The sequence below is a fragment of the Neofelis nebulosa genome, chromosome 4 (genome assembly GCF_028018385.1).
Source record: "Neofelis nebulosa isolate mNeoNeb1 chromosome 4, mNeoNeb1.pri, whole genome shotgun sequence".
Classification (NCBI taxonomy): Eukaryota; Metazoa; Chordata; class Mammalia; order Carnivora; family Felidae; genus Neofelis; species Neofelis nebulosa.
Genome location: NC_080785.1, coordinates 144,093,227 through 144,109,496, shown reverse-complemented (window position 1 = coordinate 144,109,496; position 16,270 = coordinate 144,093,227). Strand labels below are relative to the sequence as shown.

Below are 16,270 nucleotides of genomic sequence, written 5' to 3'. Positions count from 1 at the left end.
TTTTGTCTGGCACACAGCAGAAGGTCAATAAAAACCTTTATTGAACCTTACCGAACCTATACGTGGATCAAGTACTACTTACTCCCCGCACTCCCCTCTCTCATGGCCCACGCCGCCGCTCCCGCCCATCCTGAACGCCCCTTACTCCGGTGACCTTCTTCTTAAGCCAATGTCTCCCCACTGGCTTCCTTTTCGCCTAGGTAGTGAGCACCGAGCACGGGGTCCCTGGACACCTTGCCGGCCGTGGGGTGCAGTGCACGTTTGGGACCGCAGGGGGCGAGCGTAGTCCGGGAACGCCCGCCGAGGGGTTGGGACGGGGCGGGGCCTCGAGGGCGGGTCGGCTCAGTGCGCAGGCGCGGGTCCAGACGCCTCGCGCGGCGAGGGGCAGGCGGCTGCAGAGCAGTCCCGGCCGCGGCTCTAGTAGCAGCGAGTTCGAGCCCCGCTCCCGCTCCGCTTCGGTTCTCGCTCCCCCGGCCCTTGGGCCTCCCGACGCCAGTCCCGGGCAGTCGCTGCGCTTTGCGCTCTCCCCGCCGCCAGGATGCCGGTAACTGAGAAGGACCTGGCGGAGGACGCGCCGTGGAAGAAGATCCAGCAGAACACCTTCACGCGTTGGTGCAACGAGCACCTCAAGTGTGTGAACAAACGCATCGGGAACCTGCAGACCGACCTGAGCGATGGGCTGCGGCTCATCGCGCTGCTCGAGGTGCTCAGCCAGAAACGCATGTACCGCAAGTACCACCAGCGGCCCACCTTCCGCCAGATGCAGCTGGAGAACGTGTCCGTGGCCCTCGAGTTCCTGGACCGTGAGAGCATCAAGCTCGTGTCCATCGGTGAGTGCCCTGGCCCAGCCGGGCGCCGAGGTGTACCCTCCCGCCCCCGCGCGTGCGCCGGGGGAAGCCTGGGTCCCCCTGCCGCGCGCCCCCACCGCGCCCAGCAGCCGCGGGCTGGGTGTGGGCGCTGAAGCGGGGTGCGTTGTCCTCCCGGGAGAGGGGACGCAGGAGACCTAGGTCTCCTTCCCAGTGCCTTTTCCTGGGCTAGGACTTTGTGTGATGGCCTCGCTGTGCGTCCTTGGGGGGCTGTGGATCCTGGGCTTGGGTTGGGGCTGCACGGGGAGAGCTGGGGCTGTGGCATGTTTTCCGCACCCGCGGTGCCCCTGAGGGGGAGCTGGAAACCTCTGGTCCACGGTCCATAGAAGTGGGGCCCCACTCAGATGTTCCCCAAAACGCTCGCCCCGCTGCGCCCAGGCTGGTGCGCTCAGCGGCTGACGAACGGGCGGTGGCTCTGACGCCTGGTGGGAGACTTGGGGAGGGACAGTTCTCCGAGCCTGGGGCCTCTCCGCTCAGGTGGGGACGGCGACCTGTTACCCTCCCCCGCCGTCTCTGGCTTGGGTGTGGGCCCCGAGGTGGGAAGGGGAGCTGCGGGTGGGGGTGTGTGTGTCCTCCTCTCTCCCTCTGCTCCCAGCTCAGCTCTGGCTGGGTGCCTTGGGGTGAGCCAGCTCTGCCGCCGAAGTGATCATTTAGGGACAGTAGTGGTATAGTAACTACTGTTTTGTAGGGAGAGCCCAAACTTGTGCACGCTGTGTGCCAGCAGCCTTCCAAGTTCTCAGTCCTTACACAAGCTGGGAGTTGGGGTGTTCTTAGACCTACTTTACAGACAAGGAGGGGGGTCCAGAGAGTTAATCGACTTGCCCAAGGTCTTGGAAGTAGGAAGAGTCTCGCTGAGAATGGAAGGGAAACGGGTACAATGAAAGGAGACTTTGCCTTCCTTTCCTAGCCTTCCCCACACCAGGGTCTTCCTGAGAAGGGGGAGGGAGTTGTTGTCAGGTTCCGCTCCCCTCCGCTAGGAAGAGAGAATGAGGGTCAGGTCCCTGCCAGGACCTGGGGTAGTTGAAAGCTTCCAGGAAAGCCACAAGGCTGCTGAGGGCCTGGGCTGTGACTGTAGGGGGAAGGGGCGTGTAGTTATGTGGGTGCGTGTGTGCACTTTTATGTGTACAGAGGATGTAGTGTGTACACAGCGTGGATGGGCAGAGAAAGTGTGTGCACCCATAGTGTGTGTGTGTGTGTGTGTGTGTGTGTGTGTGTGTGTGTTCTGCCAGGTGAGGCTCTTGCTGGAGGAGCTGGCCCAGGCCTGGGTCTGGGGTCTCTTCCAGAGAAAGCCAGGCCTTATAGTGACTCCTGTGATAGGAGGAGAGGGTGGTGGGTGATGGGCTGCATGGGGTGGGTGTGGCTGCTGGGACTTTCTCCAGAGCAAAAGGGGTTCCCTCTAGGCTGAGTCTCCTCTGTCCTCTCCCTCCCCTTCCCCCACACCTGCCCTGGCAGGTAGGGCCGCTTCCTGCTTCCTGGGCCCAGGCAGCCACCCCATCAAGGGTGGCTTCTCTGCAGAGCTGTGTAACAGGCTGCCTCTTTTTTGGGGTCCCATCTCCTACAGCTGTGGAAGGAGAGCCCCAGAATTATCCTGGAACTCTCCCCTTTTCAGAAACCAGCTTTCCTTCTGGGGAATCTCAAGGCCTGGCTGAGCTCAACTGGGATCGCTTCTTCTTTGTTTTAAAAATGTGTATTTGTTTAATTAAATTGGCGAAGAAACTTAAAGTAAATCAGGAGTATCCAAACATGACATGAAATCTCTTCAAAAAAGCAAAACAAAACAAACAAACAAATGAAACCACAGCACCAGAAAATCCTGGACTGCCTAATTTACCAACTGTTTACAGAGGCTGTGCTGGCTCCGCCGTGGCTTCCCGTCACTGCCCTGAACTTGGGGGTCTCATTCTAGACTTTGTCTGGCCCCTTACATTTTCCTGTTGACCCTCATGATTTTCATTTCTGAACCTACCTAGGACATAGCATTGTCCTGACATTCCCAATTAGCCTCCCCTTCTCTGGTTGTGGACTTGTGGGCTGTTGGCAACTTCTTGCTGTGGACCTGTTCCCACCACAGACTACATTGTTTCATTTTATTTTAAAATTATTTCTTGGATCCTATTCCCCCAAGTGGCATTCCTGGGTCAGAGTGTGACCACATTTATGACTCCTATCATTGGCTGCCTAGTTGCTCTCCAGAAAGATCTCACAGTAAACAGGTTTTCCAGCCTCTGAAGACTGGAGGGAGACTTGCCAAGTGCCAGAAGTCCCATGGGGGTGATGCCTGAGGCCTCTTCTCCCTGCTCCCGGGGCTGTTCTGGGTAATGGCCCTTCAGAAGAAAGTCCCGTCCAGCTCGGACTTCAGTTCAAGTATTCACTGCTTAGGCTGTGTTGCATTGTGCTGACAAAGACCCTGGCTCCAGTTTGGTGGGACACACTAGGTGTTCTGTGTGTTCTGTTCATCGCCCCATTGATCACCGCCTGGAATCCTCAAGGTTTGGTTTCCTTGTCTATGTAACCATCTGCTTCACCAAGTCACTGGGAGGGTACAAGGCTTGCCCTGGTTCTGCCTAAGTGCTTAGAAAATGGTCATTGCTGTTATTTCTGTGGTTGTTGTTAGTATTATTATCTGCACTTAAAGATGAGGAAACAGGAGTGAAGTAACTTGCGGAGATCACCCCGCTACTAAATGGTGACTGGAAGCTGGGTCTACCCAGTTGTGAAACTGACCCTTAACTGACCTGCTTTTCAGCGTCAGAAATGAGTGAAATACAGCCCCTCTCCCCCAGCCGGAGAGCCCCGGAAACACCAGGTTTTGCAAGTCTGGGATGTTGGGGTAGCAGCTGGACACTCACGCTTTGAGCCTTGAACAAAGTCTTGAGCAAAGAGGGAATCTCAAGGCTTTAGGTGAGAGGAGGAATCCTCTGAACTGGGATGAGGGTCCCATGAGATGAGTGTCACGTCAGGAGGTGAGCAGAATCAGTTTGCATCTAGCATCAAGATGAACTTGTTGAGGGAATGGCTGCCCTGTGTTCACTGGGGTTTTTTTTGGGGGGGGGGGGCAGGGAGTGGTGGCGGCAGTGGTGGTATTTCCTGCTACTTAATGGATGGTGTTTTAGTCCATAATCTGGGAAGGTATCTTTGAATGGATACAGGGTTTTGTATACTTTGGATAACTTCTAACAATGTACATTGTTGAGAATCATAAGAGTTGTATACAGGCGCCCAGCTCTGAGACATGAGATGGTCAGAAGCTGCCAAAGGACTGGTTTTTCTGCCTAGAATTCAGGGACAGACAGTTCTGGCTGTTTATTCACATTCGTGATTTGTTGTAAGGTGGGCCCAGTCTAGCCTGCATCCAAAAGTTGAAGATTTTCTTCATTTTCTTGGTCTGTCTTGGGCAGTTCATAGTGAGGCCTCAGCATAAATAATTCTAGTTGCCTGCCAGGAGCTGGCAGTTTTATTTACTTGTTTTTCCAAAAACCTTTCTGACGCTGGGTGGCTTAGCCAATTTGGAGAAAAAGGGGTCTCCCAGCCCAAGAATGACAATCAAGGCTGCCTGGAAGTTTGGGTGGTGTGTTTTGGTTTGATCCTTTAGAAGAAGGAATTCTTTCCTTTTCAGAGGATGCGGTCTGACCCTAATGTTTACTTAAGGTGCCTGTGCCAGGCCAGCACCCCAGAGCAGGCAGGGTGTGTGTTCCCAAGACCTTGGGTCACCGGGCAGAGTTTCCAGGGTGGTGGGTCACCATGGCACTCAGTCCCTTTTCCTTCCTGTTGCCCTGCCCCCACCCAAATAACATACAAATACAGTAATCCTGAATTCTATTCTTTCCTGAACTACCTGGTAAACGCCAAGTGTGTCTTTTTAGGCGAAAGTAGTAGAGAATGCTTTAAAAGTAGCAAAGTTGCCTACTTTGTCAGAATTAACAAGTTCTGGGCCATTTGCAACAAAGTAACACAGTGCGAGATGTGGATCTTACCTTAGTTAAGAGCAAGGATTCTTGGTTCAAATCCCACTTGCCACTAAGTAGTTGTTAAGAAACTTCGGTGCCTTGGTTTCCTTATCACCAAAATGGGAATGATAACTACCTTCTTTAAAAGGTTGTTATAAAAATTAAACAAGTTAATATTTTAAAAAATGTTTGGAACAGCACATAGTAAGTGCTGTGTGAGTGTTTACTCAATAAATAAAGTACTGGCCAGTAGTGTTCTCAACAGCCATGCTGGAGGGTTTGCACGCCTAAAGGATGTTTGAAATCAGGGCCACACTGGGGAGTCCAGCTTGGTTGGCTAGTGTCACTGCTGCTTGCTATAACAGGGCTGTGGACTGGCCTCCTTGGAAGGGGAGGACCCCTGGTTATGTTGTGGCTGCCTCTGAGGCCCATTCATAGCAGCTTTGTTTCTGAGACCTGGACTGGAGCTTGGGGCGGCTGGTCATTCCATCCTTTCACCCCGTGCGGGAATCTCTGGGCCAGATCACTTCCAGATGGCAGTTGGGCTCTGCGGAGCTCCTCCAGCAACGGCAGAGCCAGAGTGCCGGGCAGCAGCTGCCTTCGTTCTTGGAGAGGCTGTGCTGAAGGGAGGGCTTCTATCTGGACCCAGATTACGTCTCCTGGGCACTACCCCTCCCCTCCTTGCCGGGACCTGGTTTTGTGCTGGGGCGGGTGTACCGGGTAGTTGAGGATGGCTGCCTTGCTCCTTGGGCAACAGACGCTCAGGCTCAGAGCCTTTGGGCCTTGGCTGCAGTGGTTTCAGAGCTGGGGGTACCATGTCATCTGCTTTCTCCATAAATGGCCTCTGGGTCAGCACATAGTAGGCTATCGTAGATATAGCTGAAGGGTTCAGGGCATGCGTCTGAAGCTATATTGCCAGGATTCTAAGCCCCACCCTGCTCCCTAACAGCTGTGCAACTCTGGTCCACTGCCTTAACCTTTCTGAGCCTCAGTTTCCCCATTTGTAAAATGGAGAATAGTTGTTCCTATCTTAGTTGCTGAGAGCGTTATATGTGACTAAGTTTATAGCATAGTGCTGGCATTATCATTATTAATATCAATATGCTTCTGAACCCTTAAAGTCTAGGACTTTGTCTTGTTTTCCATCTACCCTCTGGCCAGTCCTACTGCTGTCATCTGGTGTGTCAGATATTTCCTTCCCCCAGCTTGGAACTTCTGATGCAGATGCCTCCTAAGATCCTTTCTTTCTTCCTTTCCTTATTCAGTAAATCTAGGAATGACCAACTCTGGGCCAGGCCCGGTGCTAGGGCCAGAGGGATAATGAGAGTCAAGGCCCCAGCTTGCGTCCTATACTGCTCAATGCAGAGGAGGGAGTAACCAGAGAGTGTCCTCGAACCTTCAGGCACACACAAAAATCACCTGGGGACCTTGGTAAAACTGTGGGTCTGATCAGTAGGTCAGGTGAGAAGGTTGAGATTCTGTACTTCCAGCCCCTCCCAGTTGCTACTGTTGGTGGCGGTGGTAGGCCACTCTGGAGGTAGTAAAGATCTAGAGGGCAAGCCCTCTGGGGGGGGGGGGGTGGTGGGGGAGAGGAGCACCTTCCCTCAGGCTGGGATGGGTAGTCTGGAGGGCTCCCTGGAGGGAGGGCCTTTAAGCTGGGGCCTATACCCTGACTAGAATTAGGCAGGCGAACAGACAGTTAGCCAAGTGAGGCACAGAGTTTGTCACATGGAGGTCAGAGGGGTGGCACAGGTGACAGGAGCTGTCTCACAAAGGGCCTTCTGAGGCAGGAGGCTGCCAGCCAGGTATCTTCCTTGAGGATGCTTGGTGTAGGGTAGGTGAACCCAGCATTTTGAAATGGATCATCTGATCTGGGGCCCTCTTGACTGTTACTCCAGTCATTCCTGCCAGTAAAAAATTTTAATGTGCCCCTTTCTCATGTATGCAAATTTATAAGCTATATTCATATATTATTGTCAGTCTGTATATTAAATATTAGTAACACTTACCTTCATTTTAGATGACAAATCCAAATATAAAATCTGATTTTTCCTGTGCTCTAATGAATTATCTTGCGCAACTTGTGGTACATATACCCTATTTGGAGGCCCCCTGAGGGCTTGTATTTCTGCATTTCACCTCCCCCTGCCCCCCATGTTGTTGCTATTCTGCATTTAGTTTTGATGTTTGGTTATCCTCAGCTAAGGAGGTGGATCTATAATTCTGTCCCTTTCCCCTAACACGTTGAACCAAATGAATAAACCCAATGGAATGAGTCATTTCAGTCTAAATGGGTGCTATTTCCTGCTCTTAAAATGATTAAAATTGCCTTTCATGACATTCTACTAGAAGCCATCCTTCATTACTGTTGTAAATCTAGTTATCCATTAAACGTGTTCAATAATCACCAGATTGGCTCGGGTTACTGTATAATAAACAACAGCACTTTCCCCTTCTGGGGCTTGGAAAGTGGCCTTGTATTTTTTAAGTGCCTTGCTCACTTTTCTTGGGAAATTGAGTCCATGTTCTAGGGAGAGAGTTTTGGGGAAAGATGATTAGAAAACCAAATGGTTCTCTTTATATACTAAAGGATAAAGCAGTACATGAGAGTAGTTATACATGGTCTAAAGGATGGAACTGTTGGGTATTTTCATTCTGTCCACTTAGTGTCATGATTTTTTTCATCCCCAAACATACTGTGCTATCCATGCAGTTGCTACCTTTCTTCCAAGAGCCTTACAGCAGTTGCCTTAAATACATTCATTTGATAAGTTGTAGATAGTTGTCATAACTCTTCTGCAAGCTGTTGAGTTATAAAAAAAAAAAAAAATGATGGGAGTTTACTTACACCCAAACATAACTTTTACCTTCCCTGATCCCCTTTTGACCAGTCTCTGTGCAGTAGAATGTCCTTGGTTAAGATTTTCTTGTACTATATATAAGCAAAAAGCAGTTTGGTTTTTCACTTAGTCAGGACTGACTTTATAGATTATAGGTCTGAATTATTTTGACAGAACATATGACCTCCTCCTTTCCCCCATCATCAAAACCTAGCATAGGTAGAATGGATAGGTAAGGAGGACACTTGTCCTCCTCCTGCATATTCCTTGGCTTTTCCAAGGATGCACACGGATGAAGACATTTGTGTACTGAGTGTTGAGGTGTGCACATGCATCCTCTCACATAATATCTAACATTTTCCTATGGCTGCCATCTGCTAAGTATGTCCTGAGTACCTTGCCTTAATTGCTTCTAATCCTCATTATGAACCCTGCAAAGTGAGTGGCTTTGTGTTTATTTCCACTTTACAGGTGAGAAAACTGAGGCTCAAATCAGCCTCCCTTCACATGCCAGGCATGATGTTTGCCTGCATTAAACTGCAAAGTATTTTTTTTTTTCATCTCAAAGTTTGGTTTCATACTTAAACTAGATACACTGTAGTGAGAGAATTCATGCAGCTTTAGTTCAGTCCTTTTTTTGTTTGTTTGTTTGTTTTTTGTTGTTTTGTTTTTTGTTTGAAATGCTCCTTGAGCTTGATTAATGTGAAATTGAAATTCTCTTCTACAGAACAGAACTTTTTTTTGGCCCATTGGCCATGCCTCTTCCAGTACTGTAGAGCTTTGGGGCCTTCTTTTCCGTTCTGGGGCACCTCTGCCTTTATTTGGTTCCCAGGGGCAGTGATTTCACTGCAGGTTTGCAGTGGGGACCCGCTGAAGGCTGCTTTGGGCAGCCAGGCAGGGCTTCCTTTGTGAGGCCTAGAGGCCAGAGATGAGGAGGAGGTGCCCCTGGAATTTCTCCTGGTTGCACTCCTGTGGGGCTCACGGTGCACACCACTTGCGGGGGTGGGGGGGTGGGGAGTGGTGGGGTTTGTGGAGACCTCGCTGTGCTGGGAGATCCTTGGTGACAGTCACCATTGGCACAATCGTGCCCTCTCCGAAATGACCTCACTCTCCATCCTTTCCTTCTGCCACCTTTAAACATTAACTGGCGGGAGAGTGTGTTGGGTTGTGCCTGCTGCTGAGCAGAACCTTTCTTTCCTGGCTGGCATTTCGCCTTTATCAGTCTGGCCGCCCTGGCACAAGCCGCTGCCCGCTTCCATGCCAAGCCAGCAGCTCCTGGCTCATCTTCATGGAGCCTTGCTGTGTCGCGTAGCTCCGCCAAGCTGCTCCAGAGCTGAACTTGTGTCCCCAAGGGCTTCTCCTACAGCACTCCCAAGAAAGGAAGCCGGTCTGGCAGGCCTACTCAGTGCTCAGCCTTCCCCAGAAATCGCAGGGGCTGGTTTGTTGCAAGGTCTGGGCGTTAACACAACACTCCTGTTCTCCCTCTCTGAAGGCCCTTTATGCTGGCATGAATTCCTTTTCTCATGGAGATCTGAAAGCTCTTTTGACTAAATGGGTCACCTTTCTGGGTATTTTCATAAGGCTGGTCAGCTTTTGCCATGCCAGACAACTTCTCTGGAATTTCCGTTTAGATATAACGAGAATACAGTGTGGAATTTTGGCTTTTGAGCTATAGGGAAATGGGTGGGGATTTGTGGCAGGGATATGTAAATTTGCTGCGGCCCATAAATTCAGATTTTAAGATTAAAAAAGGCACGCAGCAGTCAGCTTTCCTTCTACAAACAAGAATGGTGTTACTTTCGGCCCCCCGCTGCTTGTGACCGAGGCAGAGGCAGGCCTCCCGTGGAGGCTGGGGTCTGAAAAGATTCTCGGTTGCTAAAATCAGATTCCTTCATGTCCCCTGCCGCCCCCAAGAAAATAATCAAGTTCTTATCGTGCTGGTACTGCACTGCTTGTGTGAATCACCCTGATTCCTCTGTACCTCCCTGAAGTGATTTATCAGATATTCCAGGGAAACGGGAATTATTTGGCATTCTGCGGTCTGTTAGGAGCATGGCTGGGCCTGGGGTTTCTTTTCAAGAACAAAGTGATTGTTCCCTTGGTGGCTTAAAGCCGGCCGGAGGCAGGGGGTTGGGGATGGGGGTGGGGTACTAGGCGCCACCCTCCAGGGGACCAAAGGTGCTGAGGTCTTAGGGCCCAGGCCCGAAAAGGCCTTTGTAACTAGGCAGTTCTGTTAACTTAGCAGGGTTCTGGGTTGTGTTTATAAGACTCCTTGTCAGCGGAGGCAGAGGCTGGAAGGCCAATGGTGTCTAGCTGGTGGGATGAGGGGCCTCTCCGTGGGGCTTCCAGCCCTCCAGGAGCAGCACCCAGTCTGTTCTGAGAGGAGGAGCCTTAGGAATCTTGGCTTGCAAGCACCCAGGCAGTGGCATGTCACATTCCTTATCTGCACCAAAGGAGGCAAGCTGGCACCTGGGGAATACCTCTCCTGTCCGGGAGTCCTTTATAGGAAATGATCCAGGTGTCACATTACGTGTCCTGTCAGGCATGCATCCCTTACCACAATTACCTCTCCTGTCCCTTGGCACTCTTGTTTGACATCTGTGGGAAGTCACATCTGAGGTGGGAGGGCTTGAGACCCTCTCCTGGACACCCACGTCTCCCCACTCATCCCATGCCCACCCCATTTCATAGCTTCCTGAGCTCTATAGATCTCCTAACTTGCCTGTTTTGCTCTCCCACTGGATCATGACTGCTGATTCAGGGGCAGGTGTTGAATCCTGTGTTCACCTCCTTGGCTCCGAGCTTGGCACCTAGTAGGAACATAATAAGTAAGTTATCGGGTAAATACACAGCTTCAGGCATAGATGGGTTGAATAATAAATCTGATACATTAATTGGTTTGCAAGAGACTTGCTTTCAGAAAATGCAAAATACTTATCCTTTGGGGCCAGTAGTGAAGTGGGAATTATGTGCAGTGGACCTCGGGGTCCAGGGTCCCAGTAGAACACCTCATTTTTGGGACAGTGATGCTGAACTTAAAGAATTCAGCACTTCATAGTCATTCTCTGAACGTCAATGATTTGCTTCAACTGTTAGAGAATAAAGCCTTTTCCTAGTGATCATGCGAGGCTTAGAAAAGGGATATAAATGGAAGCCACTGAGAATCACTATAGTAATAGTAGCCTAGCTTCATTAATAATAATGAATATATATTGAATCCCTACCAATACCAGAAATTGTGATCAATGCTTTTCACTGATAGCTAAATGAAGCCTAATTGCAATCCTGTGGGATGTAGTTATTGTTGTAATCCCCATTATACAGATGAGGAAACTGAGGCATGCCCCAGATCAGCCACTGAATATGTGGCAGACTATGATTCAAACCCTTGTCTGAGAAATTTTAACCCTCAAAGGAAAATCATCAGCATGTCTTCAGAATTCACTTCTAAATACTTTTTTTTATATTAAAATGTTGTTTTGGGGGGTGCCTGGATGGCTCAGTCGGCTAAGCATCTGACTCTTGATTTTGGCTCAAGTGATGATCTCAGGGTTCATGGTTCAGGCCCCGTGTCAGGCTCTGGGCTGACAGTGCGGAGCCTGCTTGGAATTCTCTCTCCCCCTCTCTCTGCCCCTCCCTCACATGCACTCTTTCTCTCTCTCAAAATAAGTAAGTAAGCTTAAAAAAGAGTTGCATTTGTGCTTATTGTAAGAGAGTTGCAAGAACATAGAGAAATACAAAGAAAAAAACCATATCACATGTTGTGAAAAACCTTAACAAATGTTTTTCTACTTTTAGGGAATTTTGGGTAATGGCTGCCTTTTGATCAGAATGGGAAAAGGGGATTGCATTTTCTCGGGAAAAACGAGACTGGACCGGAAACGTTTTGTGAAATCATTCTGATCATACTGATGGTTGTAACAAGACTCATCCTCAAATTACCGCGGAGCTGTGCCAGCATTAAAATTGGAGGTCTTGGTTGAGGCTCATGGTTTGCAAGTCTCCCTTGGTCTAGAAATATGTTTTGGTCAACCACAGAGTGGGGGTGTTTCATCTACTTTCTGCCTCTTAAAAGTTTTTAGGACCAACTTTTATTGGGACTGCCAGGGTCTCTTAATAATAGTTATTATGTTTGGTAACTATTATGCCCTCTTCTCATGGTTAGCCCAGCGTGGAAATTCATTGACTTTTTAGTTGCTCAGCTCTATTAGCAATTTAAATGTCTCAAATATGAGCCGAACAGAATGTAGTTGGGCAGCTTGGTTCACCTGTGCCCATCTGGGAACTTTTAGAAGTATGAATATTATATGCATGGCTGGTGTTTTGAAACATTTTCTCAACAGCCCTCAGGACACCAGCCTGTCTTAGCCTTGTTCGAGGTAAAGGAGTTGGAATGAGACCGCTTCCTGAGTGTGCTTAAGAGGACAGGTCAGTTAGACCCTGCCACTTGCCAGCTGGGAGACCTGAGGCAAGTTCCTTGACCTCTCTGAGGTTCCATGTCCCAGACTATCAACAGTGCCCCAGCTGTTGGTGTTGTTGAAGATTAAACAATACAGTCTTTATAAAGCATGTGGCAGATGATAAGTGCCCCATGAATGGTGGTCTTTCCTTCCTCCTCCCCTTTCTCTCTCCTCCTTCTTTGGCCTGGGGTGGCCCCCTCAGACTGGAGGAAGAAGTGACCTAATTATCTTGGAAGAAGAGAGGTGGGTGGGAATACTCCCAGAAATTGGTCAAAGGTACCTCATACTGAATAAGCTGCTTTTAGAAGAGGTTACTTGGGTTTTTCAGTGGCTGCTGGGCAGGAACCATGGGTCGGAGGCACTTCCTGGTCTTCCGGCCAAGCTTCCTTAGGTTAAGGGTAGAAAACAGGTGCCAACAATTCTTGACGTCTTCCCCCACTTTCCCTTTTGTCCTGTTTGGCTAACGGCTAACGGATCTGTTGTTTTAATTAGCTTTTTGCCCCCTCCTTTCTTTCTTTAATCCTTTTTGTCTCTTAGGATGTCCTCCACTCCCATTTCTTTCCTGGTTTTGCTCTCATGGAAGGGGCTGTTTTACTGCCCAGGTGATATGCTTGTGGGTGTGAGCCTTGGCTCTGCCCCTTGAGAGCTGGCTGACCCCAGGGAGTGTTTTGCCTATAGGAGCCTGTCTTCTAGATGCAGAATGTGATGATAAACTGCTCTGCCTTATTGAGTTCTAAGGTATAAAGAGAATGTGCATCTCAAGCCCTTAGCACCGCTCCTGGTCATAGGCAGTGATCAGTAAATGACAGCTGCTGCTCTTGTGTTGCTGGCATCAGCATAATTACTGTGCAGCCCCACACCTCCCACTTCACCCTTCTCAGGGCTCAGTCGAGGAGGATGGAGAGGAAGCGGCCATGCTGCAGATGAGACTGTGCTCACTGCCTCAGTGTGTGCTTCCAATCTGGAACAAAGGGGTGTGTACCAGCTACCCTCCCTGAGCCAGGCTTGGCTCTGCCTTGGCCCTGGGCACTGTTTCCTCTCCCTCTAGTCCTGGCCCTTTGATACCTGGGATCATGGTGGGGCTTCCTGCCAAGATTTTTGCTGTCCTGGGTGTGGTCTTAAGCCCAGCACTGCCCAAACTCATGTCATGGAGCTAGTGACAATATTTTTACAGTAGTGCTTGGAAACTGGGATCCTGGGGTCACACCCTGTACAAACAGCATCAGGGTTATTGGACTGGGGTGACTGGAGGAGATCGGCACCAGAAAATTCTATGGCTCCTAAGTCTAGAAGGATGTGGGAGGTTGTGGGGGGGGCATCATTCCCAGTTCTTTTCAGGGGTACACTAGTCTTAGTCCTGCCTGGCTGAAGGGATCTGTGTCTTGTGCGGCTGCCTATTTCCTTCAGTTTCTCCGTGAATACAAGCTGCCTGCTGTTTTCCTGGCTGGGCCAGATTTCTAATACTGCAGCCTTTTAAGGGAGTGTCATTTTTAGGTTGTCTCTTTTAGGGGCAGAGAACACCCAACACCTTTCCCAGAGGTAGAATTTGTGGGGGTTTTACTTGAGTGATGACTAATGCAGATCTTTGCGTTTTAATGACGGGAAGAAATTAGTCAGCCTGGGCACTGTTTCCATGTGACAGGGCAGAAATTTAAACACTTGCACAATGGCTTTTGTTTCACCAGCTATTAAAGTTGACCATCAGGCGTTATCAATAAGATCAGCAGGTGTTCACCGCTCTGCTTCCGGAGACCAGTCTGTAGTCCTGGGAAAGGCCCAGAGCAAGCTGGATTTGGCACGACTGTGGGTCCCGGGCAGACCTGGGCCCGTTTCCACCATCACTGGGGCCTTGGAGAGGCCCTGCCTCTGTCTCTCAGCTTGTTTTCCTGTCTGTAAAAGGGGAGAACTGGACTAGTCTGTGTCTCCCAAACTTCCGTCATTCGTAAAGAAACCACTTACATTATTTTTGCCATGTCCCATGGCTGCCTCTATTTCATTTTTCTTAATATCTGCCTCCCCCCCTCCGTAGTTGACTCATTTTGAAATCAAGTGCATTTGAAAAGGAGACTTTTGTCACTGTTGTAACAAAAAAAGCAGTGTCACTGGGTAAATCGAGGTAACCGTAAATAAACCCAAAACAGTGTTATGAAATTCTGGCTAGCGCTATTGCCTATTGTTAGCAGGAGGCTGACTCTTTTGGTTAAAAAGGAAAATTAGGGGTGCCTTGGTTGGTTAAGCGTCTGATTTCGGCTCAGGTCATGATCTCATGGTTTGTGAGTTCAAGTCCTGTGTCGCGCTCTGTGCTGACAGCTCAGAGCCTGGAATCTGCTTCAGATTCTGTGTCTCCCTCTCTCTCCCTGCCCCTCCCCCACTCACACTTTGCCTCTCTCTCAAAAATAAACAGTAAAAAATTTTTTTAAAAAAAGGAAAATTAGCCAGAGATGGGTGTTCAGAGTAACCTAGCACCACATTGAGCCTTTCTCCCTGACCTACACAGAAGAATTGAGAAAGAAATGGAAAGAGAGTAATGTTGTCTTAGTGATGCAAAGAGACTGATAGAGTGTCACCAATAGCTCAGAATAGTAATGTATAGATGCTTTGTTTGATACATACTTGTAGAGCCTTCGTTGAGTGCCAGGATCTGTGCCAGGATCCTAGAGGCTAGGACAGAGGGGACTGGGGCTTGGTCACCTGTCTTGGGAAGCTCACAATCTAATGGGAATCCTAGAAGTAGGTTAATGTAAATGAAGAGCAGGACAGGCCACAAAGGTTTCAGTAAGAAAATTACAGAACTAAGTTCTGTCATGTGTATAGGAGTCTTTTACAAATACAAGTTGTTTAGAAAATTAAATTTTATTTGGAATTTTTTAAAAAAAGTTGATTGATTGATTGATTGATTGATTGACTGATTGACTGAGAGAGAGATAATCCCAAGCAGGCTCTGTGCTATAAGTACATGCCCGATGTGGGGCTTGATCTCACAAACCGTGGGATCATGACCTGAGTTGAAATCAAGAGTTGGATGCTTAACCAACTGAGCCACCCAGGCACCCCATAATTTGAATTTTTTTAAGTGAATAAACCCATTTCAGTCCAGAATGATTCTAGAGAAATGGAATATATTAAAGTTGTGTCATTGTTCTTATGGTGTTAAGAGAATGATCCATCTTAACCCTTTATGTGGTGGTAACCGACCTTAATTCCCTAAAGCCTAATTTGAGTTTTGAGCTCTTTTGGAGCCTATGTCCATTGTAAATAGATATAAACAAGATGGCCTGATCTGCTCTTTATGACACTGTCCCCCCCGCCCCCCGCCCCGGTCTCAGAGTAGCATGTCCTGTAGTTTCTGCAAGCAAGATATACCCCAAGATTGGACTTTTGAAATGCCTCCAGCTAGTGTCCAGGAATGAGAGGTGTTTTTTAAGGTAGTGGGATTGAGGCTGAGTCTGATTTTCCTGTCCATCTGCCAGCTGAGGGCAACACCTACTTCTCTTGGGTTTCTGGGAGGGGAGAAGTTGTGGTTAAGAATGAGGACTTGGGGGGCACCTGGGTGGCTCAGTCAGTTAAGTGTCCAACTTTGGCTCAGATCATGATCTCACAGTCTGTAAGTTTGAGCCCCGTGTCAGGCTCTGTGCTGACAGCTCAGAGCCTAGAGCCTGCTTCAGATTCTGTATCTCCCTCTTTCTGCCCCTTCCCCACTCGCACTCTGTCTCTCTCTGTCTCTCAAAAATAAATAAACGTTAAAAAAACACAAAACAATGAGGACTTGGGAGGCACCTGGGTGGCTCAGTCAGTTAAGCAACTGCCTCTTGGTTTTGGTTCAGGTCATGATCTCACGATTCGTGAGATTGAGCCCTGTGTGGGGCTCTATGCTTATCACATGGAGCCTGTTTGGGATTCTCTCCTCTCTATTCCTCCCCTGCTCATGCATGCACACACTCTCTCTCAAAATAAAAAAGTAAACATTTTAAAAAATAAAAGGAAAAATAAAAATTTCTAAAAAAGGAGGACTTGGGTGCCAGGCAGCTCTGGGGTTGAATCTGGGACTTACTGTGTGACCTAGGATTGAGTTACATGATTTTTCTGGAGCCTTGGTGCACAGTGTTCTCACCTGTAAACTGGGGATAATCATAGTTTCTACCTGAAAGAGTGGGTGT

The 16,270-nt window shown here is 48.9% G+C and overlaps 1 protein-coding gene across 6 annotated transcripts in view; it reads left to right on the top strand.

Moving 5' to 3' along the window:
* The first annotated feature begins 363 nt into the window (after nucleotides 1-363).
* Nucleotides 364-16,270, top strand: part of FLNB (filamin B) — a 143,464-nt gene continuing 127,557 nt past the window's right edge. For 3 of the 6 annotated variants that reach the window (XM_058726415.1, XM_058726414.1, XM_058726413.1), the window contains exon 1: nucleotides 364-830. In XM_058726415.1, the coding sequence (XP_058582398.1) occupies nucleotides 539-830 (292 nt within the window). In that variant the 5' untranslated portion in view covers nucleotides 364-538. The remainder of the gene's footprint in view (nucleotides 831-16,270) is intronic. The other 3 variants (XM_058726418.1, XM_058726417.1, XM_058726416.1) reach the window with 1 other exon arrangement.